At 46.9% G+C, this 26,529-nt stretch overlaps 2 protein-coding genes across 3 annotated transcripts in view; one reads left to right on the top strand and one right to left on the bottom strand.

The window, feature by feature from the left end:
• The window catches only part of GSG1L (GSG1 like), a 57,156-nt gene extending 44,142 nt beyond the window's left edge, over nucleotides 1-13,014 (top strand). Inside the window, exons 6-7 of one of the 2 annotated variants that reach the window (XM_066560579.1) lie at nucleotides 11,066-11,671; nucleotides 12,190-13,014. In XM_066560579.1, coding sequence (XP_066416676.1) covers nucleotides 11,066-11,671; nucleotides 12,190-12,616 — 1,033 coding nt within the window. In that variant the 3' untranslated portion in view covers nucleotides 12,617-13,014. Of the gene's footprint in view, nucleotides 1-4,714; nucleotides 4,783-11,065; nucleotides 11,672-12,189 lie in introns of those variants that run through there. The other variant, XM_066560580.1, reaches the window with a different exon arrangement.
• Nucleotides 13,015-24,831: 11,817 nt separating this feature from the next.
• The window catches only part of KATNIP (katanin interacting protein), a 55,670-nt gene continuing 53,972 nt past the window's right edge, over nucleotides 24,832-26,529 (bottom strand). The window contains exons 26-27 of the mRNA XM_066561144.1: nucleotides 26,347-26,435; nucleotides 24,832-25,027 (exon numbers count right to left, since the gene is read on the bottom strand). Of these exons, the coding sequence (XP_066417241.1) occupies nucleotides 24,972-25,027; nucleotides 26,347-26,435 (145 nt within the window). The 3' untranslated portion in view covers nucleotides 24,832-24,971. The remainder of the gene's footprint in view (nucleotides 25,028-26,346; nucleotides 26,436-26,529) is intronic.

The raw sequence follows: 26,529 nt of genomic DNA, 5'->3' as shown, positions 1-26,529 counted from the left end.
CTCATTCATTATTCTGTTGTTGCAGTTATCCCTGTGCTAACATCCAGGTTTTCTCTCTGCCCTTTAGACAGTCTGGAAGGAAAAGAGAAATGAGGCAAACCACCATGATTTTCCTAATTTTGCATTTGGACATGACAGTGAATTCTAAAAAATTCTCTGTGGGAGCAAAGAAAGCCCAGACACACTGAAGAGGAAGGGGTCAGTGTGTGCCTCAGGGTAAATCAGCACTCAGGGAGGGAAACCAGATGAATTTTTGAAGTGAGAATTGCAGATTGGAGCTCAGGAGAACTATAAGGAGCAGTATCTCGAGTTAGACTGGAAAATGCCAAGGAGACTTGTTGAAGTAGCACTACTGGAGCAGTAAATAGCAGAATATATTAATGGCCCAGAGGACAGGGACCCCTCTCTCTCTCTCTCTCTCTCACATGGGCATTGTGGGTTTGGTTTGGGCTCCTCCTGCCCTCACAAGATGACACAATCCCACCCCCAACAATTCCCTCCTCGGTCACCTCCTCCCAGCCCTTCCACACACACTTGGCACACTCAGCTCAAGCATGTGGTGTTCCCTAACTTCATGATTATCACTTTCTTTTTTTATATCACATTATTTTAATTGTTGTATCTGAATACATAATAGGAAGCCCAGAGACAGTGTTACCATGGGATCATTCTAGAGATTCAAAGCTGTGCAGCAATATACAAATTTTTTTTAATTTTTAAAGTGATCATATTCATGCTCAGCTTCACTGCTGTGCCCTGGGGATGCTCTGACTGCAGGGGTCCAGGGCTGTCCATTAACAACACCCTGTTGCTGCACGCTGTGGGTGCCCTCAGTCCCACACAACTTCCCTGAGCTCCCATCTGCCTTTGCACAAATAGAAAATAAAATAAATCCTCTTTCCTTCCTGTGCACATACCCAGGGATACTTCACATTCCCTCCTACTCCTCCACCTCCATGTTCCTTTTCATACCTCATGAATAAAACCCTCCAGCCTTTCTTCCTTCCAGTTCCTTTGCACGTCTCTTCACCCTTTTTGCCTTTTCCTTTGCCTCAGTGCAGAGCCAGCACCCCCTGGAGCACATATGCAACCTCTGGGCTGGGCACACCCTGTGCAACAGGCACTTTCCTGTATGCCTCTGAACATTAAACTTTATTATTATTCCAACAGCTCCATTTAGCACCTGGGACTCAGGGAAGGAAAGTGTCAGCCCCATTTTGCATGATAAAATTTTTTTTGTGGGAATATTATCCTACAGGCCTCTGCTCCCAGGGAAAAAATTTGCTTTATGAAAAATACTGACAGTAAAATGCTGCTAATCTTGCACGTGTTTTCTCAACTCTCTCATTGTATTGTGCTTCATTTTAATTGCATGCAACTGCATAGAACAGCAGAAGATCTGCTGGAAATGTAGATGTAAGAGCTGAACTGGCCCCTTGGGAGCTCCCAGCTGTGCTGCTGTCCCTGGAGGTGCAGGGGATGAGCCTCATCCCCCCTGGTTTGCTGCCTGATCCCCCTCCAGCAGCTCCATCCTTTGCCTCACCCTCTGTGGCCCTGCTGCTCTTTAACCTCAGCCTGCCCGTCCCAGGGCAGCCTCTGCTCTGAGAAGGTGGGGAAGGCCTTTAACACCCCAGGAATGTCTGTGTGCACCCCAAATTCTGCTCCACAGCCTGCCCTGAGCCCACCTCAGGAGCTGCCCAGCCTCAGTCAGGAGCACATCCAAATCCCCTGTACCCTGAGCACCTCACTGCTCCTACACTGGGAAACACTGAAGCAGCTGCTGAAAAATCAAAGATTCATGGTGTTACATCCACTTATGTCCCACCCAGCTTGTGATACTTTGAGAAGTCCAGACAAAACAGACTCTGTGGTTCACACTATAAAATTGAAAGACACCAGAGCTCTTCAGATATAATAGGTACAATAGCCCTCAGGGTAACTCTGAGAAAACCAGGTCAATTATACAGAATTGGAGGTGTTATTCATGCTCTAAGTGTTCTAGAAAATTATCAGAATTAACTGCAAAGTCAGCTTTCAGTCTTTGTCCTTCAAGTGTTTTTCCTTCCTTTTTTTCGTGTTTTCCTTTGGAATCAATGTCTGTCTCTAACTTTTGCTCATCTTTTTCATTTTTTTAGTTCATAACAAGAATCTCTCTTCCATCCCTCTCAGTTTCTCTTCCTGCTCTGTTTCACATGGTGACTCTTGCTCCCTGTGGTCATGAGCACAGTCCCTCATCTGAGGTTTACCCCAGCCAGCAGAGCCCTCACTGCCCTCCTGCTTCCTCCCTTCCTGCTCTGAGGATCCCTTTAGGAATTAGCTCTTAGATGTTACCTGTTTATCTGTAATAAAATATTGTTTGCTGGGTTGATTTGCAAGAAGAAAAAATTAGTGATATGGAGCTTCATTCTTGCAGGTATCTAGGCATTTTACTAGATGTCACTTTAAAATGCAACCTGGCCTTTGCTGTTGGCAGTGTTGTCCTGGCAGAAAAAGGGCATTTTACAGGTAACCATTGGGAAAAATCCAACTCTGTATCTTTCACATAACCAACATGAAATGATTGATACAGAAGCAAGAAACTGTGGTTTATCTTAAATATGTGCATTTTTTTCAATTAGTCCTTTTCAATTAATTAATCAATAATTAATTTCTGTTCTTACAGCCTGTGCTTTATGGAATATTAAGCCAAAGATAAGCCAAAGGGACAGAGATTCTTTGTTCTGTCCCATAAAGTCTGATAATCTCTGTGGCAGCAGCTGCAGGGATGGTGACAGACCTTCTCCTCTTCCCCTGCCCAGCTGTTTAGGAGCTGCTGTTTGAGCAGCTTTAGCTCTCCCCTGCTGTTTTGGCAGCTTTTTCCCTATGGCTGTGTAATAATTAAGATGCATTCACAAGAATTCTGCTTGTTCAGACCAAGCAGCTCCACCAGCACCATCCCCACATCCCAGGCAGGGCCAGCACAGCCAGCTCACCCAGACTCAATCCTTTCCCAAGTTTCTTCTCAGTTTCTTGCCTTCATTTTTTTAAATATATTTAAAAAAACCTTTCAGGCACCGTCCCCACCACACCTTTCCCTTCTCCCAGGACTCTGGTGGATCTTGCTCTCAGGTAAAGAATGAAAACTTTCCTCTGTGCTCCTTGCCTCTTCTGGGGGCAGGGCAGGAGCTGCTGGAAGGGCAGAGGGAGCCCTGGGCAAGGGGCACAGCTGCAGGGACAGGGACAGGAGCAGCTCCAGGGAGGACAAGGGAATGTGCAGGGGTGGAGGTATGTGAGGACTGGAGCCTGAGGTGAGGGATATGGGGCCTGAAAGGGTGGAAATCCAGTCCAAGTGAGATCCTCGGGAGGGCTCATCACTGCCTCAGGCAAGGAATGAAACATTTCTGGTGTGAGGGAACTGGAATTGCCCATGGCCTCTTTAGTGAGGACAAGAGCAGCTTTTGGATGTGCATCCAGGCTGGTCAGGGCTGCAGAGCCCCACTGCAGAGAGGGGTCAGGGGCTTTCCCAGCCTGGGAGCCAGACAGAGTTCACAGAGCCCTGGTTCAGTCTGGGATCCAGCCTTGTGCTCCCTGTGAAGCCAATCCCACTTACCAGGGGCTGTTAAACCAACACATTTAGCAAGAAAATCTGGAAGATTCAGCCTCCCCCAGCTCACCCATCCCTAGCACAGCGTTTGCAGCTGTCCATCAACACCCATTGTGCCACTGCAGCTGATCTCACAACATTTCACAACATTTTTCTTGCTGACTGGGCCCTTACTCAGATCTGCAACACCAACCTAAGCAGGCAGATGCTACTGGTGAAATTCTGGAGTGAACCGAGTTCAAACTGCCATTGATAGCAGTGCAGACAAAATGTCTCTGCAGGGACAGAAAATGTAGTTTTAAGTGCTAGGAGCAGTTTGAAACAGACAGCAGGACCAAAGCTATTGCAGAGCTAATAAATCAGGGCTATTCCCAATGCTGTGAGAACCAGAACTTTTCGAATCATCATTCACATGCCATTTTTTCCCTTTTTGCACATTTCTGTAATGTACCATACTCACAGCTTGCTTCCTCTAAGTCCATTGTGCTCATGTCAGATGTGCAGATCATACCAATGCCTTCCAAAGACTTGCCAAGCTTTTGCTCTGTTTTCCTGCTTGGTCACCCAGGTACCTGAGCAGGGTTTCAGTTACTGACCTGATGTACCTCCCATTGGCAGAGTCAGTAGCTCTTCACACAGACATCAATATTTCCAATCTTCCCATTCCCCTTTCATCCGTGCACAGGGATAAGTGCAACCTCCTGCCTTGGATTTGTTCTGTACTTTATTCTGCAACACAGGAAGCTTTATCCACAGAGCTGCTCCTTCTGGAAATCACATGGACTGGCACTAAAATGGTGCAGCAGCAGCACCATCCCCACTTCCAACACTGCCCAATGCTGCTGGGCCCCAGTGCTTAGATCCACCCTGGAGAGGGGGAGAGTGGAGAGATGCAGCCCTGAGCCCCTCATTTCTATTCCCCAAGGCCTCTTTACATGAGCTTTCCCCAAGAGGGGCAAAGCCAGGGGAACCAAGTCCTTCCTGAGCCCATCACCATCTGCATGGTGGGCCTGGCTGTAGATGGAGGAGCCCAGGTACGTTGGACTCTTACTGGTTTTGACCCTTTTTGTGAACATTTGGGAGCAGCTTTTCTTTCTGTTCAAGGTGCTACTTCTATATTCTCTTTTCCAGGACTGAGGAGGAGAGGGCTGAGGCTGGGGACCTGAGGTTACAGTGCCTCCATAGCTGCTCCCCAAATAGTAAGTGACCATGAATGTGTCTGGCACACAATGGCTTGTACTGTCCCCACGCTGGCTCCCGGGGCCCAGAAACAGGTTTGGAGTAGGAAGCTTTGGGAACAGAGGTTTGTTGCTTTCCCAGACAGCCTTGCCCAAGAGATAACCAACCAGCATAAGAACAGTACAGAATTCTCCAGCATTCAACTTAGGATGTGCACATATCCTATAATTTTGTGTTATCTCAAGAAGCTGTGACTTCATAGTAGTTTAAAAATATGCTCTAATTTACACCTGTATAACTTTCATTATCACTACCTTTTTTCATCTATCTTTATCACCAATTCATGATGATGCATGCTATTGAATATAAAAATGATTGAAAGCAGCTTTGGTAGACAATAACGTTAGTATAATTAATGCCATTTCTTGCACTTTCTCTGGAAATTGCTGTGCTTTTATTCAGTGTTTGCAAAAGCTCTTGCTTTAAGCTATGGGAATCAGTGGTTCAATGTACAGAGCAATGTTGGAGCATGGCTCCTGCCCTGCTCTGAATACTATACTTTTTCTTTACTCTCCAGGAAAGATGTGTGCAGTTTCATGCATCTATTTCCTTGGAAAGAAAGCAAGTGATCCTTCATTCAGCAGGAGGGAGCCTTGGGAGAGTGACTTGCTGGCTCTGCGCTATTAAAATTTGGAAACCTGATGGCATTTTGCTGCCTCTGTCTTGCTGAGATGCACATCTCAGCCACATACTCATGGAAGCTTGGTGTGTGTAACCCCCACCCCTGAGGGTCCTGCTCCCTCCCCAGACCTGCTGGAACAGCTCTCCAGTCCCATGTCACTGCAGGTGGTGTCCCCACAGGCATGATAGTGCTGGCACTGCTCTCCAGCTGGGTTTGTCATCAGCTCATTGGTAACTCCTGCTCCTTGAAAATGTCATGTCAGTCATGGACCTCTCCACAGGCAGATCCATGTCCTTCATTCTCACAGGCCTGAAAATGTCTCTTGGGACAAAATTGATCTGGGTCATGTTTCCTGAGAATGTTCCTCACCTGCCAAGCTCCTGGCAGGTTCTCAAATGTGTTTATTTTATTATTGAAGCCTGTCCAGAGGTCTTTGTTTTAAAGAACCAATAACAAGTCTTGGCAATAGGTGTTCCAAGGAATATGGCCAGCCCTGTCCCAAGTATTTCCATTTTAAAGGACCCAGAGCTCACCCCATAGAGTGCTGACAGCACTGGGAAGGAAAACCCCAAACAAGAAGCCCAGAGTCAGGTTAAAGAACAGTGGCCATCCCTCAATATTCCATCAGGCTCAGCCTCACATCCTTACCTTCTGTAATGAAATCAGATCAATATTAATGAAGTGACAGGAGGGAAGTTGTGCTCTCAGTTCACAGTTTACTTACAAATCCAATAGAAGCTGCAAAATGCTCATTATCCATGCTTATTAGGGAGGAAAAACCATTAGTTACTGCTGCTTGGGATGGCACAAAGCCTCACAACGCTCAGATGAACCTCTCCTTCTTCAAGCAAGTCCACCAAGCCATAACTGGCCTGGGCCTGACCCCAGGATCCTCCTTGATGCAGGTTCCAGGGTCCTACACTCCCAGTCCTTGTCACAGTCCCCATTCCAGGGGCTCATGGCCAGCAGAGGATTGAGAATGGAGAGAAAACAGCGAGAGAAGGGCTTGGCTAAAGGCAGAGCAGCCACCAAGGTGACACTGACCCATGGGTGGTGAGGAAGAAGAGGACACATCACCTGGAGCAGACCAGCCCAGAGCCACCAAGGTGACACTGACCCATGGGTGGTGAGGAAGAAGAGGACACATCACCTGGAGCAGACCAGCCCAGAGCCACGTGCCAGCAGCAGAGGAAATGCCAGCAGGACACCAGGAGGCACCACCTGGGGCTGCTCCTGCTGCTCTCCTCAGCAGCACCTCATCCCCTGCAGGACCTGCCAGCTCACCCAGAGGGCTCTGAGGAGGTTCCAGCCTGAAGCAAACTGCAGATGAGGAGAACTGGCTCATCCTCAGGCGTCGTGAATCTTTCTGTCCTCCCAGCAAGACAAATCAGGGCATCCGTCCTTGTTGAGAGGATTTGGGGGAGTGTCCCTGAGGAGTGAAAGAGCAAAAGCTGTATAAAGAGGAGAACGAGGCTGAGCAGTTGTGGAAGACAAACACTACCTGGCCAGGTGATTTTGGAAGAGAGAATGTTAAAGGTTTTTGAGCAGCCCAACAGCACTGTGGGAGCACAGGTAGCACAAAGGGCCTTATGCCAGGGCAGGATATCAGGTTCCTCTGTTGGCAAGACTGAGCTCTCCATTTTGAGAAGTGACCTTAAATTGTAAATTCCATCAGAAGCTTGAATCCAGAGTAGACTCAATCAGGACAGTGCAGTTATTCAGTCTTGATAATTCTGTGTTAAACCATTTAATGTCCATCACTGAACTATAATTTTCTTTTAGCAGGGTTAAAAAGAAAGTTATTTTATTTCCTTTAAACCCCTTTAGCAGGGTTTAAACTTACCTGAGAACAGCACCAGGGAGCTCTAACCATAACTTGGCATCCTCTGCTCTCCCCAAGCTGCCTTCCTGTGCAAACATATGGCACTGGCCCCTATACATCTGATACCCCCGGACATACCAAATTTAGCATTTCCACACACTTTTAATTGTCATTTTTGACCTTGGAGGTCTCAGCTTTTTCTTTCAGAAGTGCAGGGCTGGGAGATCTCAGTGCTCCAGCTGTGTATATCCCCTGCACAAAAATATAGAAGTTTCACCTCAGGATATTTTTGTTGTTGTTGCACAGTTATTTATTAGCAAGAAAAGCACACTGTTATTAGCCCACAGCCAGCAATAGTCCCTGATTTCAGACATCTGTATGTCCATGCCACTCCCACCCTTCCCACCATGAGGCATTAACATGAGGAGCCTGGATCCCACGGGGCAGGTGGGAGAGGTGCAGATGGTGAATGTCAAATGGGCAAGAGAGAGGCAGGAGAAATATCACAAAGGACAAGGAGGGACAGGTGTGGTGACAGAGCCAAGGAAGAGATAAATAGCCCAGAAGAGGAAGAGCTGAGCAGGAAACAGCAAACTCTTACTGTCTGTGGCTGAAAGCCTCGGTGTTATTTGAGGCAGATAAACCCAGAGTTCAGGACACCAGCTGCTCTTGTAGAAAAATGAGAGATTATTCAAAATTAATTCAGTGTTAAAGAAATAATATGTCACTGTTTTGGCAGCGTGGGCATTTCAGAAGGGTCACCTGACAAAGAGGAGGCCTTGAAAAAAATAGTTTTATTCTCATGTCATCACCCTGTAGGCATTTCCCCTGGGTCCATCCTACAGCTCTTTTACCATCCTCCCACCCCGGCTGTCTACAGTGAGATTTATGCAACCAATCCCTCAGTGCTTCACTCTGAAGCATAGTGTAATTTTTTCCTATTCAGACAAGTTCATCAGAAGAACTCTAGGTTTAAAACACAGTGGAAACGATTCATAAAAAAAAAAAAACCACAAACCAAGAATATCCACTGGTTGGTTTTTTTTCCCTCGGTCATGAGCGCCATGGAAGCAAAGTGCTGCTGGATGTGCAGGCAACTTTCAAATGTCTCCAAAAAAGTCTGTAGCACCAGCTCAGCTGGAGAGGGCAAGGCACAGACGGCAGCCAAGGTCACTGTGACAACGGGGAACATGCTTTATATGCTGAGCAGCACAGGCTGGGAGGCGGCAGACAACAAGGGCTTGACGCATTTGAAGTGTCGCTCAAAGTTGAGCCAAGGTTTCTCCTTGTGGAGGTACCTGACAGCTGCAATCAGCTGCCTATTTCATGTCAGCATTGATTCCAACTCCAGGTCTTGCAATTCTTCCTGTAATTTATTCAGTTCATAGTGATTCACCACATAGAAAAAAAAGCGAGTGGGGAAAAATCCCCTCTGATAAAGCACCATGGTTACGGGTCGAAGATCCAGCCTTGCTGCACTGACAGCAGTGGGAATCTCATTCCTGTCTTCAGGCAAAGCCTTGTCCACTAGGAAATTCCACAGCTAAAGGTCTCAGTTCTGTCCTCATTTACCTCTGCTAACATCCAGACTGACATTTTGCTTTAACATTGCTTCTTGAGCCACCAGTTTTTCTGCTTCCGAGATAAGGAGGATGATAAAAGTAAATGCAGTCCTGTATGGAGCATGGCAGCTCCTAAAAACTATGGGGTGGAAAAGGGAAGCAAAATAAGCTGACAGTTTATAATACATTTTTTGTTTCCTCCAGTGCACAGGTGAATTGAAAGGTTTCTTATATAAATTTCAGTGGGATTAGTTATGAAACGTGCTTTCTGTCACTCTTTTAAATTGCATCTTTCAATAAATGCTTCATCTCCTACAGCTAATCCTGGATTTATGCAAAAAACTCCCCAAACCACCCCCCTCAAAAGCCAACCCTGTCCCACACTGCTAAACATGTGAAGTGAAGTCTTTCAGACTGTATGTGCACCCAAATAGCCTTTCCCTTACTGTGCATATCCTATCCCCCCTAGAATGGAGGTGGGGATTGTTCTCAGTTCAGATAGTTTGACATGGTGAGATATTTTAGGATAAATACATGTCATTTTAACAGCCAAAATGCATTTTTGTTTTAATTGCCTTAAAGTGGAGTTGCTTTCTTGTCTCACATGGTCCAAAGCCTGAGCTACTGACCCTGACATGCAGGGAAGGGGCAGCAATCCCTCTGAGCCAAATAACTCTGGTTTTCCTGGAAAAAACCCTTTCTATTCATCAGGGACTCTCCTGCAGCAGGCACCATAAAGTCAGTGGGACCAGAGGTTCCAATGGAAGAGAACGATGGTGAGGTGGAACTCAGAGGGGAGAAAAGTGAGAGGATAAAGGGGAATGGGGGGAAGAATAAATTATTTTCACAGTTATTCAGAAGCACAGAACAGCAGAGTGTGGACAGGGATCCTGGAGGGCTCTGCTCCAGTCCTGGGCTCCCAGGCTGGATCAGGCTGCTTCATTCCTTGCCCAGTTAGATTTGAACATGCCCAAGGATGGAGATCCCAGTACCTCTCCTGGCCTCTGTTTGAGCACCCTCAGGGTGAAAAAGCTTTTCCTCATGCCCAGCTGGCAATTCTGGCCTTCCAGTCCTGTTTAGCCAGGTTAAGAAGGCAAGGCACTCCCAGGTGCTCCCTGGGACATGTCTGAGCTTGTTTTCTCTCCTGCCCTTTATATAACCCATTTTATGATTCCTTTTAGGCTCTGCTTTTATGCAGTAGCTCTGTAACTGTCTGCATTTCCAATTATAAAACCTTTAAATTTGATTTAGACCTGATAATTAAGCTGTGATTTAGCAAATTAACCCTATTGAAGCCCAGAGGTGTGAGACATGCTCTTTAGAACCTTAAATGTTTGGTGTTTAATTGCATCCAACACTGAGAAAAGTGCAGGGAGGAGGAGGAGAAGTGGCTGTGTAGCTAATTCAGGCCACAGGACAGGACCTCATGCACAGATCTCACACATCCCATCCAGACCAGGATTTGCTGCTGTCCTTCCACCACAAGGATTTACCAGATGCACAAAAAGACTCAGTTGGTCCCTGGCATCACTACAAAAGCTTGTCATGTCCTTTGGCTGTTAGAAATCCTGCACCATGATCTGCACAGTGATTGTCTTTGTTCCCCTTCAAGGTCAAAGCGTTTTTAGCTGCATTCCCCACCTGCCAGGACAGTTCCAGGCCACAGAGGTGCAACATTTTCCTCTCTTGCCATCAGTATTGACAAACTAAGAAAAATTTAGCCATCCTCTAATTCCCTGGGTTCCCAGGCAGTGCTCCCAGGAGACTGAAGCATGAGGGCCCATGGAAGGAAGGCAGGTCTTCACACTGGGCAGGATGGGCAGGGAGAGGTGCTGTGGCCACCTGCAGCCAGGCTTTTGTGTTCTCAGAGCCATGATCTGAGCAGCTTTCATCCCTTCCTGTCCTTCCCCAGCACCAAACCCTTGGTTCTTGCAGAGCTGCATGATTTTTGGGAAGGAGAACGTGGATGTCCCAGTGGTTCTCACTCTGAGGACAGCTGACATGTGCTCAGTCAGCAGCAGGGAGGAGCTGGTCCTGAATTCCTGTGCCTTTTTCTCAGATGCTTTGTTCCTGGTCATGAGAAGCAGAGGGTTTATACAGACACGAGAGGCAAATCAGCCTGTGGGGAAATGCAGTTGTGGGAAACAGGCTTAAAATTCTCCCAAAATAGGCCTAAAATTTTCTTGTAAGACATTAGCCCAGTCCAGAGGAAAAAGTGTGTGTTTGTCTTTCTTTAGGGCTTCACAACACCCAGCTCTAAGTGTCACTAGCCCGCAGAGGAACAGGAGTGACCATAATGCTCAGAAAATCCCCCCATTCGCTACGTCAAGCTCTTCCAGCGACACATCAAGCAGCTCTTCACTTTCATCAGAACCAACCAGCCAGATCTCCATGGTTCAGGATCAAACCCTGCTGGACATCACCTCCATCACTAGATTGGCCCCAGGGGAATCACCAAACCCTCAACCACTTGAGCAAAGAGATACAAATTTAGCAATATCGTGTTCCAGCCCACTCGGAGCAAGGACTATTCCAGCATCTCGCCCAGCCAGCCTCAGGCTCAGTCTAACACCCAGCTCAGCCAAGCCACAGCAATACTCTGACTGCTCTCCAGTCAGCCCAGGGATCAATGCAGCTTCCTTCTCCACCTTCTGTCCTCACTCAGCACAAAAAGTACGAGCTTCAGCTTCAGATCACACACTGACCCCAACCAGGACAAGCACAAGGCCTCCAGCAACAGCGACTCCTGAAGAGAGTTCCCAGGCTCCTGGCTATTCTAAAACTGAGTTAAAGAATACAGGAAAGGGGTTTGAATCAGATCTGGAAGATCCTGATCATGAGAGGTACGTATCCAGAGCACACAGGTGTCTAAGTCCTCAAACAGCCCATGTTGGTATAGAATCAGTAAGAGCCCTCCCATAAAAAAAGTTAAACATCTTTTATGATTCAGATGTTCCCAGTGTTTGTTTTCCAGTAGCCACCCTGTGCTTCCACTAAACCCTGTTAGCCAGGAAGCAAAATGCCCTATTTCCTTATACCCATGAGCTCTCCAGACCTCATGACAGACCTGGGCCAGGCTGTCACCCTCAGCTCCTCCACAGGGCACAGTTTTCAGGTGCCTCCTTTCCTTCCAGAGGAGGCAGCACAACTTTCCCTTGTAGCACAGAGAGGAGCTCTGCTGTCCCCTGGAGCCTGACAGAGCAGAGCAGAGCAGAGCAGAGCTGGGGATGGTGCTCAGTGACATGGCCAGGATGTCCCCCCAAAGCTCCACTGTCTGCTATGACCCCAGGCAAGCTGAGCTCACCCCACTCCTCCGAGCCTCTGAACTCCACCCTGTCTCTGCCACTTCTTTCCTTGGCAGGAGATTTGTAACCACACAGGAATTCCAAGCCATGGAGAAAGAGCTAGAGGATGTAAAGGAAGACCTGAAATGCCTGAAGTGGAAGGTGAGACACATAGGTGAGACGGTGCAGCCCCTGGCCGAGGACAGCAAGAGGTACAATGGCTACACCCTGATGGAGCTCAAGGCCATGGTGCAGTTTGAGGATGACCCTTACAAGGCTGCCCACAAGATCCTCACTGCCCTCTTCAGCGATGTCTACTGGCCACAGCACCCAGGCACCGAGCAGGCCTGCAACTCCTGCTCCCTGCCCAAGCCCAACATAGACCCAGAGCTGTACACAGTCTACTGTGACATCCTGAAAAGCATATTCCCTGGAATTAGCAGCCAGACATTGAGGGAAGAGACACAGCACGTGCAGAAAGGCACCCAGAGTGCAGTGCAGTAACAGCAGAGCCCAGAGGTGCTGTGCAGAGCCAGGTCTGCAGTGACTTCAGAGGACTGGGCTGTGCTAGGTCCCGTTGGTCCCTTTAGGATTGTCTGTGAAGGTGTTGGTGAGCTCTGAGCCCTCATGCCACTTCCCAGTGACACAGAGTGGGATGGCATCCTGCACTCTTCCCACATTTTAGAAAACAATTGCTCCTTTGGTGTCTCTTTCAATCTATGGACGTTTCCTTGTTTCCAGCAACTACAAATGCTGACAAAAGAATCCCATGAAGGCGTTGTACGTCCAAGCAAGGGCCTTCTCCCAGCCCCAAACAGACCAACCAACCAACCAACCAGCATCTGGGTAGTTTCTATTTTCTAGAGTGTATCATTCATTAAATGACATTACTTGTTAGAAAATTGTGCCTGTTCTTTTTTATTTATTTGTCTAAAAGTGCTTTGCACATCAAATCAATCAGCATTGTCACCTGAACGCACACTGGAATGAGACCTGGGAATTTCAAACCTTCCCCTGCCCAACTGAATCCTTGGTTTCAGGGGCACAAAACCAGAGCACAGTGGTGAGCAGCCGTGGAGAGCCCAACCAGGTCATGGGGGTCAGGGTACAAAGCTCTGCCATGTGCTCCTAAATCACCAACCCAGCAGTGAGACAGGGGAAGGTCTGTGACCTGCAGCTCTCCCAGTCTGTGGGGACTGGGCTGACAGAGCAGCTCAGATGTGTTAACCCAGCTGAAAGGGCCCCTCAAGGTGAGCAGTGCCATGGAGCCTGTCCCAAGGGAAGGAGGACACACAGGAACATGGCCCTGGAGCTCCATCTGGGAACCAGCACCGTGCCATGCATGAACAGTTTGTCCCCCAGGTTCCTCCACAGGCCTGGCCTTGCAGCCTGCTCTGTAAAGGTGAGGGTGGAGGGCTGCAGGGATGTCCTTGCTGCTCAGTGGCAGTGGCAGCCACACTGCCCTGCCCCACTGGTTCACCCAGAGTCAGGGACACTCCTTGGGAAGAGTCACTTCCCTGGTCTCAGTGTGACAAACACATCAAACCCACCCCAGAACACATCCATCCTGCTGCTCCTGAGGAGGGCAAGAGGCAACCTGAGAGTTCAGCTCCCCTTCCCCTCTGCTGGGCTCTAATCCACTTCTAAAGCTTATTCCAAAAATAACAGGGAGGAGAAAAAAAACCAATTACAAAAGCACTGAAAGGAGATCATTCCCAGTGCCAGCACAGATCCAGACACCCTGGGTGATGGGAGAGGAACACAGCCACACCCTGGACCTGCTGGGCGCATCTCTGTGGGGACACTGACTTTGTGCAGAGCTCCCAGCTCCCTTTCAGCAGGATGGTCTCTGCTGCACTCACAAAGACATTTTAAAATAGGTAAAATAGATTGCTCCAATAAATTGGTAGCAATTTATTTCATTTCCAAACTGCTGTGCAGACACAGGCATGGCACTGCCCACACTGCAGCCTCTGTGCCACACTGCAGCCAAGAGCCACAGCTGGCACCCCCAGGTACCTCCAGGAAAATCAGGGCAGTGCAGTGTGAGCCCTTGGGACAGGGACAGCCCCCAGAGGGACTGGGAGAAGGCAGCTCCCTCACAGGTGGGCACTGGGCTGTGCAGGATGATGGGAGCCTCTGGAGACATTCTGGAGTCACTGGAGATGTTCTGAGTGTCCCCTCAGAGCAAATCCCCCAGGGTGGACCATCACAAAGCCAATGGAAGGCTCTGGGCACTGAGTCTCACACAAACACCCTCTGCATCCTGTTCTGCTTTCATGGCTCTTTCTTGTAGGAAAACCTGTCCCTTTGGATGACCTGGGTGGGACTAGGCTGATCCTGCTCCCACAGAACAAACACAGGCACTGCTCCACACTCATTTTTCTGGGGCAGCCCAGAGCCCCAGCTCTCTCTGAGGTCTCTCTTTGGAGCTTTCCATAACCTCCAGTGGACACTGACAAAAACACATTTAGCAATATCCATCTTTATATGTTGCATTGCCTGCCCTCCCTGCCTGTAAAATCTTAATTCATTTGTTCCTGTGAGAACAGGCTCTGTGGTTTCTCATGCTCATGAGATCAAACAATATGCTCAATTTTCTCTTTTAGTCTCATTCTCCTCATGCCTCAGATCCAGCACAAGCCCATGAATTATTTTTATTAACCTTACATCACCAGAGCTGGTTCTGTCAAATACTCTCAGTTCTGGGTCCCTTTCAGGTTTCAGTGTCTTTTTCCACAGGGTCAGTTGTACTGTGAATCACCTCCACCCACTCTGGAGATGTGCATCAGGTCTTGTACCCTGATAGTCTTGGCTTTCAGCTATTCCAGAGGAATTTCCAGGGTATTTGCATCCAGCTGGAGCTGGCCAGTCTTGTCAGAGCTTCTATACATTAGTATTAGTATTAGTATTAGTATTAGTATTAGTATTAGTATTAGTATTAGTATTTAAATATAATTATAATTATAATTATATGTGTCTGCACCTTCTGAGCCCTACAGTCTGTCTCAGAGCCTTGCCAGCCACAGCAGCCCAAGTGCTCAGGGGAAGGGGAAGAAAGCAGCAGGACAAACCCACTCCACCTGTCCTTTACAGACTCCTCAATTCTTCCTTTCCCTCTGCTGCATTCATACCTTGAAGGCAGCTCTTCTCTGTGCAGATGTCTCAGCCTTCAATTACTGCATTATCTCTGTGACCATTTCCTTGTGCTTGAGGCACCTTCCCTGATTTCTACACAGGTAGAAAAATCCATTGATTTTCAACTCATTTTCCTCTTGTTGATGTGCATTACCAAGTCCTTTCATCCTTCCCCAAGTCTCAGCTTCCCTTGCTGTTTTGCTGGGGATCGAAGCACAGCTGTCTGCCCACCATCCCTGGGAGTTTTTCTGTGTCCAGACTATTTTTTGTGCTCTCACCCACTCCTAACACAACCGGAGGGTGAGGGCTGGCCGCCCACACCTGCAGGAAGAGCCCTTCTCCCTGCAGAGCACAGAACTGAGTCAGCACAACCAAACTAAGACAGCAGTGTCTTAAATATACAGGCCTGAAAGCAATTTTTTGGCCTTGATTTTTAACATCCCGTGCTTGCCAGAATGTGCCCTGTTACAAGCTTGCTCTGTCTTTAGGCTCTAGGTCTTGCTGCCCGCTATTCAGACAGAAAAGCAATTACACAGCCCCATTACTGTGACAGTTAAAGAGATTCAGCCATTGTTCTTCTTGGACAATTCACACTGATTCCAACCCCTCCTGCCTGGCCCCTTAGCATAAATAAGCCTTCTCTGCAAAATGTTATCACCTCCACTTGTATGGAGACAGGCAGGGCAGGCAATCAGACACACAGTGAAAAATTAGCCTTTAAATCCACGTTGCATTCTGTCTACTCTTCATTAAACTGTTTTTTTTTTTTCTCTTGAACACATATTCTCGAGCTCTAAGACCCAATACCAGACCAAATTACTTTCTTTCCTTTTCTCTCTTAACTACAGGCATTCCATTTGCTATTTTCCAGCCATGCCTGGGTCCAGAGTCATTAGTATCACACTCATTCAAGGGCCATGCTGGCTGCTGGGCATTCATCCTGCCTGTGTCCTGGGGGCCTCAGAGCCTGGCACAGGCTGCCTCCCCCCTGTCACCTCCCAGAGCAGATGTCTGGTCAGAAGTGTGAGGACAACAATATTTTTTTCCAGCCTCAGGCAATCTGCAGTTTGCACTGATTGACTGCATTAAATAAGCAACCTATTAATGTGCCCCCTGCTGTGGCTCCAGTTGGTAGAGCAGATTCTTCAGCAGATAAGTTGTGTTAAACAGAGGATCCTGATGCACACTGCTCATGGAATCACAGAATAATTTGAGCTGGAAAGAGCCTCTGGAGGTCAGCTTGTCCAACCCCTCTGATCAGACAGAATTCCAGTAAAAAAAAACCTGAAAAATAAACTCTGTGCTGCAAAAACGAAACCAGTGCAATTAAAATAAACTTCTAACAACAAAAACAACAGCAACATTTTAAAAATAATAAAAGAACTTAATTTACATCTGCATCAGTGGATAAAGAAGATAAATGGCAAACTTTTTGTAGCACTGGTTTGGAGGGCTCTTTGCTGTGGTTAGTTCTACATGCATCACCAATTCATTTGTCAGCCTTCTCATTAATATCTCTAATGCATAATTGCAGTCAAAGTCACTCATTGAACCATGCATTTTATGACCTCAAGGGTTACCCCTTCATACTGTTAATAATAATATCCCTGCATAATGCAAATGCTTTATGCAAAACAAGTCCACCAGCTCTTCTGCTTCATGACTTAAAATACAGCACAGCAAGTTTTAGGCAACTGTCTGCATCTTTATATCAATTGCAGGCATCATCTGGCCTGAATTGTGAGTCACAAGGGTTTGGGTAGTGCCATTAATTACCAGTAATGCCTTCTCCATTAGTCCTCCCTAAAAGTCTGCTCCACATGATGTGTTCTCTATATATTTGTACAGCCACTGCCCCTGGCACACTCCATTTCAACCTGACTTCAGTAATTTTCACAATAAACCTACAATCTTTGTTTTCCAAGGTGAAAGTGCCTCCTGAGACCCTTTTCCATTTTTCCTATCCATTCATTTCTGTAAAAGTTTCCATTTATTTTCCACTCTGGGCTGGAGCTCTCCCCCACAGACCTCTCCCCTCCTCAGAGTCTGACAGGGTAACAAATGCCCAATAAATCATCTCTGGGCACTCATCCCCAGCCCACAGGCAGGTGACAACAGTGCAGATGTCCTGAGGGCCTTGATGCTGCTCCCCCAGGAGCACAGGTGACACTGGGACACCCCAAAGGGCTCACACAAGGACAGGACACTGATCCTCCCCAGCCCTGCCCTGAGAAATGCAGACCATAGCTCCTTGCCATTTTATAATGAAGAGTAAATTATATGAGTGGCCCAAAGAGAGTGATTAAAATACACATCAATGCCTTGCTGGGTCAGTGGGTTTGGATCAGATCTCCCATTTTGTGTTAATATTCAGATATGTTACTACCCCAGAGAGATGAATAATAGTGGCAATTCAATTTCTCTGACAATATTAAACATAATGAAAAGTCATACTATCATCCCACATCCTTCCCCATGAATTCTGGCCACAGACAGATCTCCTGTTGGTAATGGAAATGTCACTTTGATTCATCTGTTCACCAAGGAATCCTTACCAAACAATTTCCAGTATCCAGCAAGCCATCCCAAAACATTCCTTTGGAAACAAGCCAGAACTGACATTCTCTGTAAATTAGTTTTTACCACTGTTTAGGCTCAGACCATAGCAGGAAGCTTTGCTACTCACTCTATTTTTAGCAGTGTCTCCAGCATACCAGGAAAGAGGTGGATCATAGGACTTCTGCTAATCTGCAAATCTGAAATTATAGTTGGGAGATGGAATTTATTATTACACAGCTCAATGACAACAACAGAGATGACCTTTCTGCAATGCCAGAAGTTTTATCCATGCTGATCTGTGCCTTTAATCAGGGGGAGGGGAGGGTACAGGCTATTATGTGCCAAAGGAAAAACTTTCTCCCTATGAGGACAGTTAAGTATTAAAACAGATTGCCCAGAGAGGCTCTGCATCCTCCATCCCTAGAAGTTTTCAGGCCAAACTGCTTGAAGCTCTGTGTAACCCAGTCTGACTTCTGTAAGGTTAAAAAAAAGAGGTGTGTAATTGCAGAAAGCAGCCAGGGAAACCTTTGATGAATGGGAGCACAGAGCCAGGAATAATAAGAGGCAGGAACAGCCCCACTGGGGCATTCCAGGGCTGAGCCCCTCCATGTCCCAGCCCCCTGGGCTGGCCAGAGCATCCTCCTGCTCTGCTGGGGCCCCCTTGGCCCCTGGCCCTTTCTGATGAGACATAAAAGCTCTCTCTTGCTCGAGATGAAAGTCCTCTCCCCAGCTTGTTTCACACAGAAACCTCTGTTGTGGCAGCCACCTCACGCTGTCAGGCAGAAGAGAATTCTCAGTGAAAGAGATAAAAGGGCTCAGCTGTCCTGGCTCACTGTATTTACCACAGGATCCTTCTCTTTCTCCAGCACAATGGTCCCCCGGGTGAGGAGTCATTTCCCTGAGACCTTCCCAGCCACAGCAGCTCCCTCTGTGCTCCCTGGCCCTGCTGCTGACCACACTTGCTCTGCATCCCAGCATTTGCCTCATATCTGTGAAACACATCTGGAGACCATTTCAGGGATAGAGTCTGGAGACCAGTCCATACTTCCCAGCTGGGCTCACACTCTCAGGAGGCAGCAGCTGAGTTCCAGTTTCTTCCTGGCCCTCATGATGGCTCTGAGGTGCAGTGTCCAGACCCAAAACTCCCCCTTCCACTGCTCCCACCCCAGGCTCCTCCAGGGCCACAAGACTTTCAGGTTATAAATGCTCTTTGCTGAGAAGGAGACTTGGCTATTTCTAGCACTTTCACCTCCATGTGCTTAGCCCAGAACAATGTTCTGTCAAAACCCAGTGTGAAGCTCCTTTCCCAGTTAGATCCAGATAAGCTGAGGAAAACAAGCAATGGAGCTCTGAAACAACAAATGCCATGATCCCCACCAGCACAGCTGCATTTCACCTCCTCCATGCAGGCAGCACTTTCCCTGAGGCACACATCTGCTCCTGTCCCCTCCCTCTGGGTTTTTATCCTCCCCAGGCTCCATTCCATGTACCTCCTGCACAAGCAGGACCTTACCTCAGCTGCCACATTGCTGCCAACAAAATCCTGTCATTCTTTCATGTGCTGTTTCACTCCATCATTCTTTTGGATATTTCATTTTACAGTTGGCTGAGAGACCTGCCTGCTTTTGTAACTGTGGAGTTATGAATGCTCTGGTCTGGCTGACAAGGTGGTGATCAGTCACAGGCTGGACTCAATGATCTTGGAGGTCTTTCCCATTCCTAATGTTTCTGTGATATGTTAGAGGGAGGAGTTCAGGTGAGCTAATTCTACCTGTCTGATATATTTCCTTGGATTTATAGTCCCCAAAATGTCCATTCTCTTTCCAGAAACTGCACAAAGTCTGGGCATTTTTGGAAGTCCCATGAGCAGTAGGACAGAGTCCAACACTAAGGCTTTGAGAGTCAAGTTGATTTTAGTCACACCCAAAGAGACCTTGAGCAAGCTGAAAGCTAAAGGCAGGATCTCTCTGTGGTCTCACTGCATAATTGAGACCTTCCAGAAATAACCAGGACACCTGGGGAGAGCAGCTCACAGGTCATGTGTTTTTCCTCTCCTAATTACAGCCAGAGCAGTGAGCCATGGGTGGAGGCTCATGGGGTGTTGGAAGCAATATTATTCCAGGCTGGGAAACTCCTACCCTGCTGCTCCTTGGGATGCTCAGTCCTCTCCTTCAGGCAGCAGCTCAGGAAGGGAACACCAGAGAGATGTCAGCCTGATTTCCCCCTTCTCCAGGAATTTCTAGGTCAGTAAGAAGGAAGTCACCAATTGCAAGTGTTTCCTTTTGGGCCCAGATCTTTAACACTGCAGCACTTCACAGGGTCCTGAGCCAGGGTGAAGGGAACTGATGCTGTCAGACAAGGGTGGAAAATTGATCTCTTCCCAGCAAGATTTAGAGGGCAGTTGGACAAGAAATTACTCCAGCTGGGCACTGGGTCCCCATCTCTCAGCTCTTCCTGCAGCTTGGAGATTCACTCTATAATTGCTTTCTTAGTCCACATTTTATCCTCAGCTGACAGAATTCCATTAGGGTGATACAAGCAGTGTGATAAAGGGATGTTTGTGTCTCACATGGGCTCTAAGTCATTTCTCAGCAAACAAGCAAATAGTCACAGGAATGGGCAAAGAGGCCCCTGAGCCAGGAAGTCCCTCCCTGCCTGTGCTCTGACCAGCAGGGTCAGCCCACAGAGGAAGCAGACACAGCAAACACCCTCACAGGGCTCCCTCTCTGCTCCTCACAGGAGACACCCCCAAAATGAACAGTTCTGCTACAGCAGTTCTGGGCACACAACAGCCCAGCAAGAACACAGCCCTGCTATCCCCAGAAATAGCATTTTAGCTGTATAGCTAACCTTAGTAGCCACTTTCTGTGAATTTCTAATAGCACCCCACACAAACAGGAGCCACAGTGCTGAGACACAGGAGTGGGGGACACCCAGATCTGAGAGCAAGTGTCCTTCCTATGGGAAATGTAAGAAATTAAACTAATCCTGCAGCACATCTGAGCATGTGTGTCTGGAGAGTGGAACAGGTTGGTCACACCAGCAAGGCAAACAGTGACTCTGAGCAGCATTTTCAGAATGGTTTTGGCAGACAAATTGACCTTCTAATGATGAAACAGCTAAAGGATAGTCATGATGGGAAAAAAGCTAAAAGGGAACCCAGGATGGTGCAGGGTGCAGTTTCAGTACCTGGTGAAGGACAATGGTGTAGCCATCACCACGTGGTGTCTGTTGTAATTCACATTTCTTGAAGAATGTTGGAAGAGATTTGGCTGCTTCAGTGACTTTGAGCAGAAGAGCAGCTCCTGTTGGAGCTCAGCCTCCTGGATGAGCAGCCCTAGAACACAGAGGGCAGCCCAAGGCACCCTAGACAAGGTTTGGGCTCCCACCCGTGGATGCTGTGGAGCTGCATCCAGCAGGGAGGACAGCAGAGAGCAGGAGGGAAAGGGGAATGCTTCTCTCACAGTCAATCAAAGGAAAGCTGACTTCATCCCCTGCATGGGGCAGAGCCCAGCTGTCAATACAGCCCTTCATGCGTGCTCCTGCCTGACTTCTGCTGGGAAGTGAGCATTTCCTGGAAACTTCAGAAAGCTTCAAGACTCCATTCAACCTCCTTCATGCACTGCTCTCCCCCTCAGAGCTGGGCAGCAGCTCCTGTTTCTGGCCATTGCAGGGTGTTCCAAGACCCCAGCCCAGTCCCTCAAGGGCACTGTCAGTGCCACATCCCTGGTGTGGCAGGGCTGGGCATGCCCAGGGGAGTGACACAGCAGGGACAGGGCACAAGTGCAGCAGGAGCAGGAGATTTTACAGAGAACAGCACCACCTGAGCAGGATGCTGCAGTGCAATTCATGGCCCAGGGCAGCCCAAGCCATGAGCAGGGCTCAGTTTTATTCAGCTGCTGGATGTAGCTCCCATGGATGTGTCCTGACTCAGGAATGCACAGGTTTCCATGTCTTCTGGGCTGCCTTTCACACCCTGCACCACTGCTTGCTCCCTTCTCCATGGACAGGTGCCTCTCCCTGCTGTTGAAATGTTCCTGGATTAAAGCACAAAGAGGCAGAAATTGAAAAGTTGCAGGCTTTCCCAGGCATCTCAGATTACACTGTGAACACTGACAAAAATATCTTTTTCCAGATCTAAAAGTAGGCAGCCTGGCATGTACTTCCTCACAGATTATTTCTTTATCCTCTGCCCTTCTCAGTGTCACTGTGGGACAAACAAATTGATTTCTGTTATCTTGATCCAAGCCCTTTAAATCCAACCACAACAGGTAAAGGTGAGAAACTATAGCATAAAAGTCTTTGCAGGGCCCAGATATTGAAATTGGGTGAAACTTTATTAATTTACATCAATATCTTCAGCAAGAATTCCTACAAATCCTTCCTTTTCCTTTGCTGTTTTTGACAATGTCAAATGATGTTACTGGGCACATCCTTGCTGAATTCCTCCTGATGAAACTGTGCCTGACATTGACTCAAGAGCTCTGTGGGGATTTTCTTGATTGCATGTTTACTCTTCCTCTTGTCCCTCCTGTAAATGCCAGTCTGACATGAATGTACTTGTGAGGAGTTAGTTTAAAAAAAAAGGTGAAAAATTGAATAAACTGGGTTTTTTTAACCCTGATTCACTGAAGAAATGAGTCAAGTGTCTATGTTTGAGTGTATAGGGCTGACTAGGACTCTTAATTATCTTTGGTTATATAAAGGGTCATTACATCTCAGCTCCAATTAGGAGGGCAAACACTGACAGCTCCTACCCCACAGAGATGAATGAAGTATTTTCTAAACATTCTGCTGCTCTCTAGAATGACTGACTGGAACCAAGGAGTCCATGAGGCTGTGCCTTGGTGGTTTTTGTCATCCCAGACAGCAGGCTGGCAAACCCTTCTTTCACACACAGACACTGCAGGGGAGGATGTTCCACAGCTTGACAATCTTTTAAAATATTTTCAAGACTATCATGGTCTTTCCACACAATGTGGCAGCTGTGGGGAATCTGAATGGGTCCAAGGGAGCTGGGAGAGGATGGAAATGTTGAAGCCACTGCACTCTGTGGCAGATGCCAGCCCAGCTGCACTGGATACAGATTTCCAGGGGCAGAAGGTGTTGAAAATTGGCTGCAGTCACCAATGGAGGTGAGGAAGACTTGGTGGCAGGGAAACATAGAGAAAACTGTGACCCATCAGAGCGTGATGAAATAGTTTGCAATAATTTCCAAAACTGGAGCATCAGGGTTGAAAAATCATTAGCCCACCATGGAGGACTTGAGATGCTCCAGACAGATCCAGAGCAGACAGGTGAGCACAGGAAATCCTCTCCCCCTCTTACCTTTTCAGATCAATAAGAGAGATGCTGTTCAGTGCCAGCAAACAGCAGGTTTCATTTCTCTGCACATCCAATGCAATTTTCTCAGAAGAACAAACAATGTGACAGGCCCCATCCCATCCAGAGACTGCCTACATGACAAATCTGAGATTGTGCCTTAAGCCTTGAAAACCTTGCTACAACCTCTCCCCTTCCAAACACAGACATTTATATCTGCTCTGAGCCCTTCCAGTACCCCTCCTCTCAGCTCCTCCTCTTTTTCATTTGGAGTTGCCTGTTATATGATTTGGAGCAAAAATTAGCACTTGGTTTTTTGGTAGAATCACACCAGAAACAAATGAGGGGAGAGTTCTCAGAACAAGAGGGTTCTATAGTAAGTGCAGCTTGGGAAGAGCCCTTAAACAAAGTACAATGTACTCACACACACTGTTTTACATTTAAAAGTAAGGTAGTTTGTATTTAGTACAAAATAAATTCTTTTGCTCCATCAGTACACAGAAACCTGGGAAATGCATTGGTATCTTTTGTTCTTTCAGCTCAGGCAACAGCAGTGAAGTTTTAATAAGCAAATATACAAGATATTACACTCCTGACAGGGCAGAAAGGGAAGCAGCACAGTTTGACTCCAAATTGAGCTGCACCACTATCTCTGGTTTATATGAAAAAGCACATCCTGACTTCAGCATTCAGTTCTCTCTGGAAACAATCACAGAATCACAGCAATGAGCAAGTTCTAAATGAGAATCCATGGAAGAGATTTACAGGTTGTCACAAACACCAAGTTTTCAGGGAACAGTACATTTGCATAGCAAATCCTGCAGCATATTTACTTGGTTAGAGTTTTTATTTAAATGACTACATGTGCAGGGTATTTTTGTTTAAAAATGTACTTCTCTTCTTACCTTCAGCTAATTGAAAGGCATTTACCATTTCTCAGAAGTGATGATCTGTTGCTGGCAACATCTGGTTAGTGCAGCACAGAGACATGGCCTCCTTGTTCATAAAAATTCAGGCAAAATAGGAGGAAAAAACATTGCTCTGTAGCAGGAGAACTCTGAAGGATGTGCAGAGCGCCTGTCAATGGCACTCCAGGCAAAACACCTCACTTGATTTTTCCATGGTAGTGAAATGATGAAAGAAATAATTATTTCACTGCAAAACATGAAAAGGTGACAGCTGAAATGCACTTATTAAACCTTGATAAAGCCACTTCCTGATCTCTACTTCCTAAAAGCATCCATCACATTTCTGCAAGCCCAGTGGAACCTGTCTAGGTGTCAGAAACAGTGGCAGCTCCTGCAGACAGCCCTGGCACCAAAACATGCCCAGAGACAGACAGCTAAAGAGTATTTCCTCTAATAAGTGCATTTCCCTGAGAACTATTTACAGGCATCAGAAATAAAGCAACACCTCCTTCCAGTGAGGATCTTTGTGATCATCCAGCTAGGATTTAAGAATAAAAGCTTTAGAAATAATCTAAAAACCTGTGGACAATCCTGCTTAACCCAAGTTCTCAGTACTTGGCAGAACAGTTGTCAGCAGAAAGGTTCTCACTCTCTCCTTTATGTTCCTTCTTCCCTGGATTTTCAATTAAGAGATAAGGGGGAAAATTCAGACAGATCATGACAAAAAAAAAAAAAAAAAAACAGGAAACTGAATTCATGCTTCAGATTTCATTCTGAAAAAAAATTCCTGTAGCATATAAAACTGCCTCTCACAAGAGGAGGTGGTTCAGCAGCAGCAGCAGCAGACATAGAAAATCTTCCATTTGGATATGCATGTTTTGGAGATCTGGAGTGCAGTTCCTTAGGGCTGGATGCATCCAGGACTTTCCTTGTTATCTTTTCCTCCTCTGCAACCCTTTCTCGTTGATGCAGGTTTTGGGGCGCAGAGCTGTTGAGGAAAATGAGGGGCAGCTTTAGGACTAACAGTGAAGCCATGGAGTAAAATGAGGAACAAAAATGCCCATTTCTCTTTCCACCCCAGAATGAAGCAGAGCTACCCTTCTCAGTGGTGTTTCTGGCACTGAGTGCTGCCAGCTTTTCCACAGTCCCATGGAATTCCTGTCCCGTGCAAGCTGCTCTGAATTCAGGGTTGGCACTGTCCTGAGTAGGAGGCTGGACCCTCCCTCAGGAAGGGAACCCCCCGAGGTCTCCTCCAACCCAAATCATTCCATAATTGTGTTATCAACACCCTCTGTGGCTGATACCAGCCAGGACTGCAGAGGGGACATGGGGCAGAGGGCAACAGGCACCCTCAGCTGGTGACTTCAGAGGCTCTGTGTCCTCAGTGCTGGAAAAGATGTGATGGCCATGGCAATGACAGCTGTTCTTCACTGGACAGGTCTGCTCTGGAAGCCAGGATGCCATTCCAGGGGGCACAGAGATGGCCAGGATACTTTTGACAAGTATTGTTCAATATAATAACTTTCAAGCTATTTTTTCATAGGCAATGGTATTTCAAATCCTTCTCCTACAGAACTGTTATTAAAAGCCATCAAATAATATCTGTAACACTTTCTAGAGAACTAATTGGAGAAAGTGTCATGCTCAGGAGAGAAAACCAATCATGAATATACCAGCTTGGCTGAGAATTTGAGATGTATTTAGGGAGCTATTCTGAGTAATTTACAATGAATGACTGGTACTCTTCAGACTATAAATACAATCTAGTCTTTCTCCTTGGGAAAAAAGAGAGGTTGTCTTTTTAATTATCACTTTGTAAGCAAAAAGACCAACCAGAAAGACAGTGGGAGGAACAGAGTCAACAGGGCTCCCCCCTTGTTACACTCACTGTGGTTCTGGGTCTGCTCAAGAGCCACCAGCAGCTGATTCTCAGACACATCTGAACCATCTCTGAAGCTGCTTAAAAGGCCAGTGGGGATGCAAAGAGCTTTTTATTCCAAAAGCTATCAATGAACCTGCACAATTAACAGCCATTTCCAATTTCTCTTCAGCCAGTTTCTTTGCTGAGGATTTCTGCAGTTGTGGTGCTGTGAGCCACAACCACATCATCCCTTTTCAGATTTAGATACAGAGCAGAAACCCACCAGATGATGAAATTTGCAGTTTGTCTTTTTATGACAGAAAAAGCTGAGCTAAATATACATTAAGACTTCCCACTTTTCCCAGTTTAGGGCTATAACAATGCTCATTATCCACACTGTGTCTGCAGGAATTGAGCAGAAGAAAAATGTGGAAGGCAGAACTCACCCGGATCAGCCACAACTTGTTTCTTTTTGCTGCTGGTGACAATCTCATTTTCATTCATCATTCGTACATCCTGATCCCCCACATGATTGCTGAAAAGATTGAAATCAGTACAAGGGCCAAAATCATCAACACTGGGGAAAATTATGAGAGTTATTATAAGTGAAAATTATGGACAAGGATACC

Source organism: Molothrus aeneus, chromosome 16 (assembly GCF_037042795.1).
Source record: "Molothrus aeneus isolate 106 chromosome 16, BPBGC_Maene_1.0, whole genome shotgun sequence".
NCBI lineage: Eukaryota > Metazoa > Chordata > Aves > Passeriformes > Icteridae > Molothrus > Molothrus aeneus.
The sequence above is the reverse complement of the archived record's forward strand: the minus strand, read 5'-3'. Positions and strand labels throughout refer to the sequence as shown.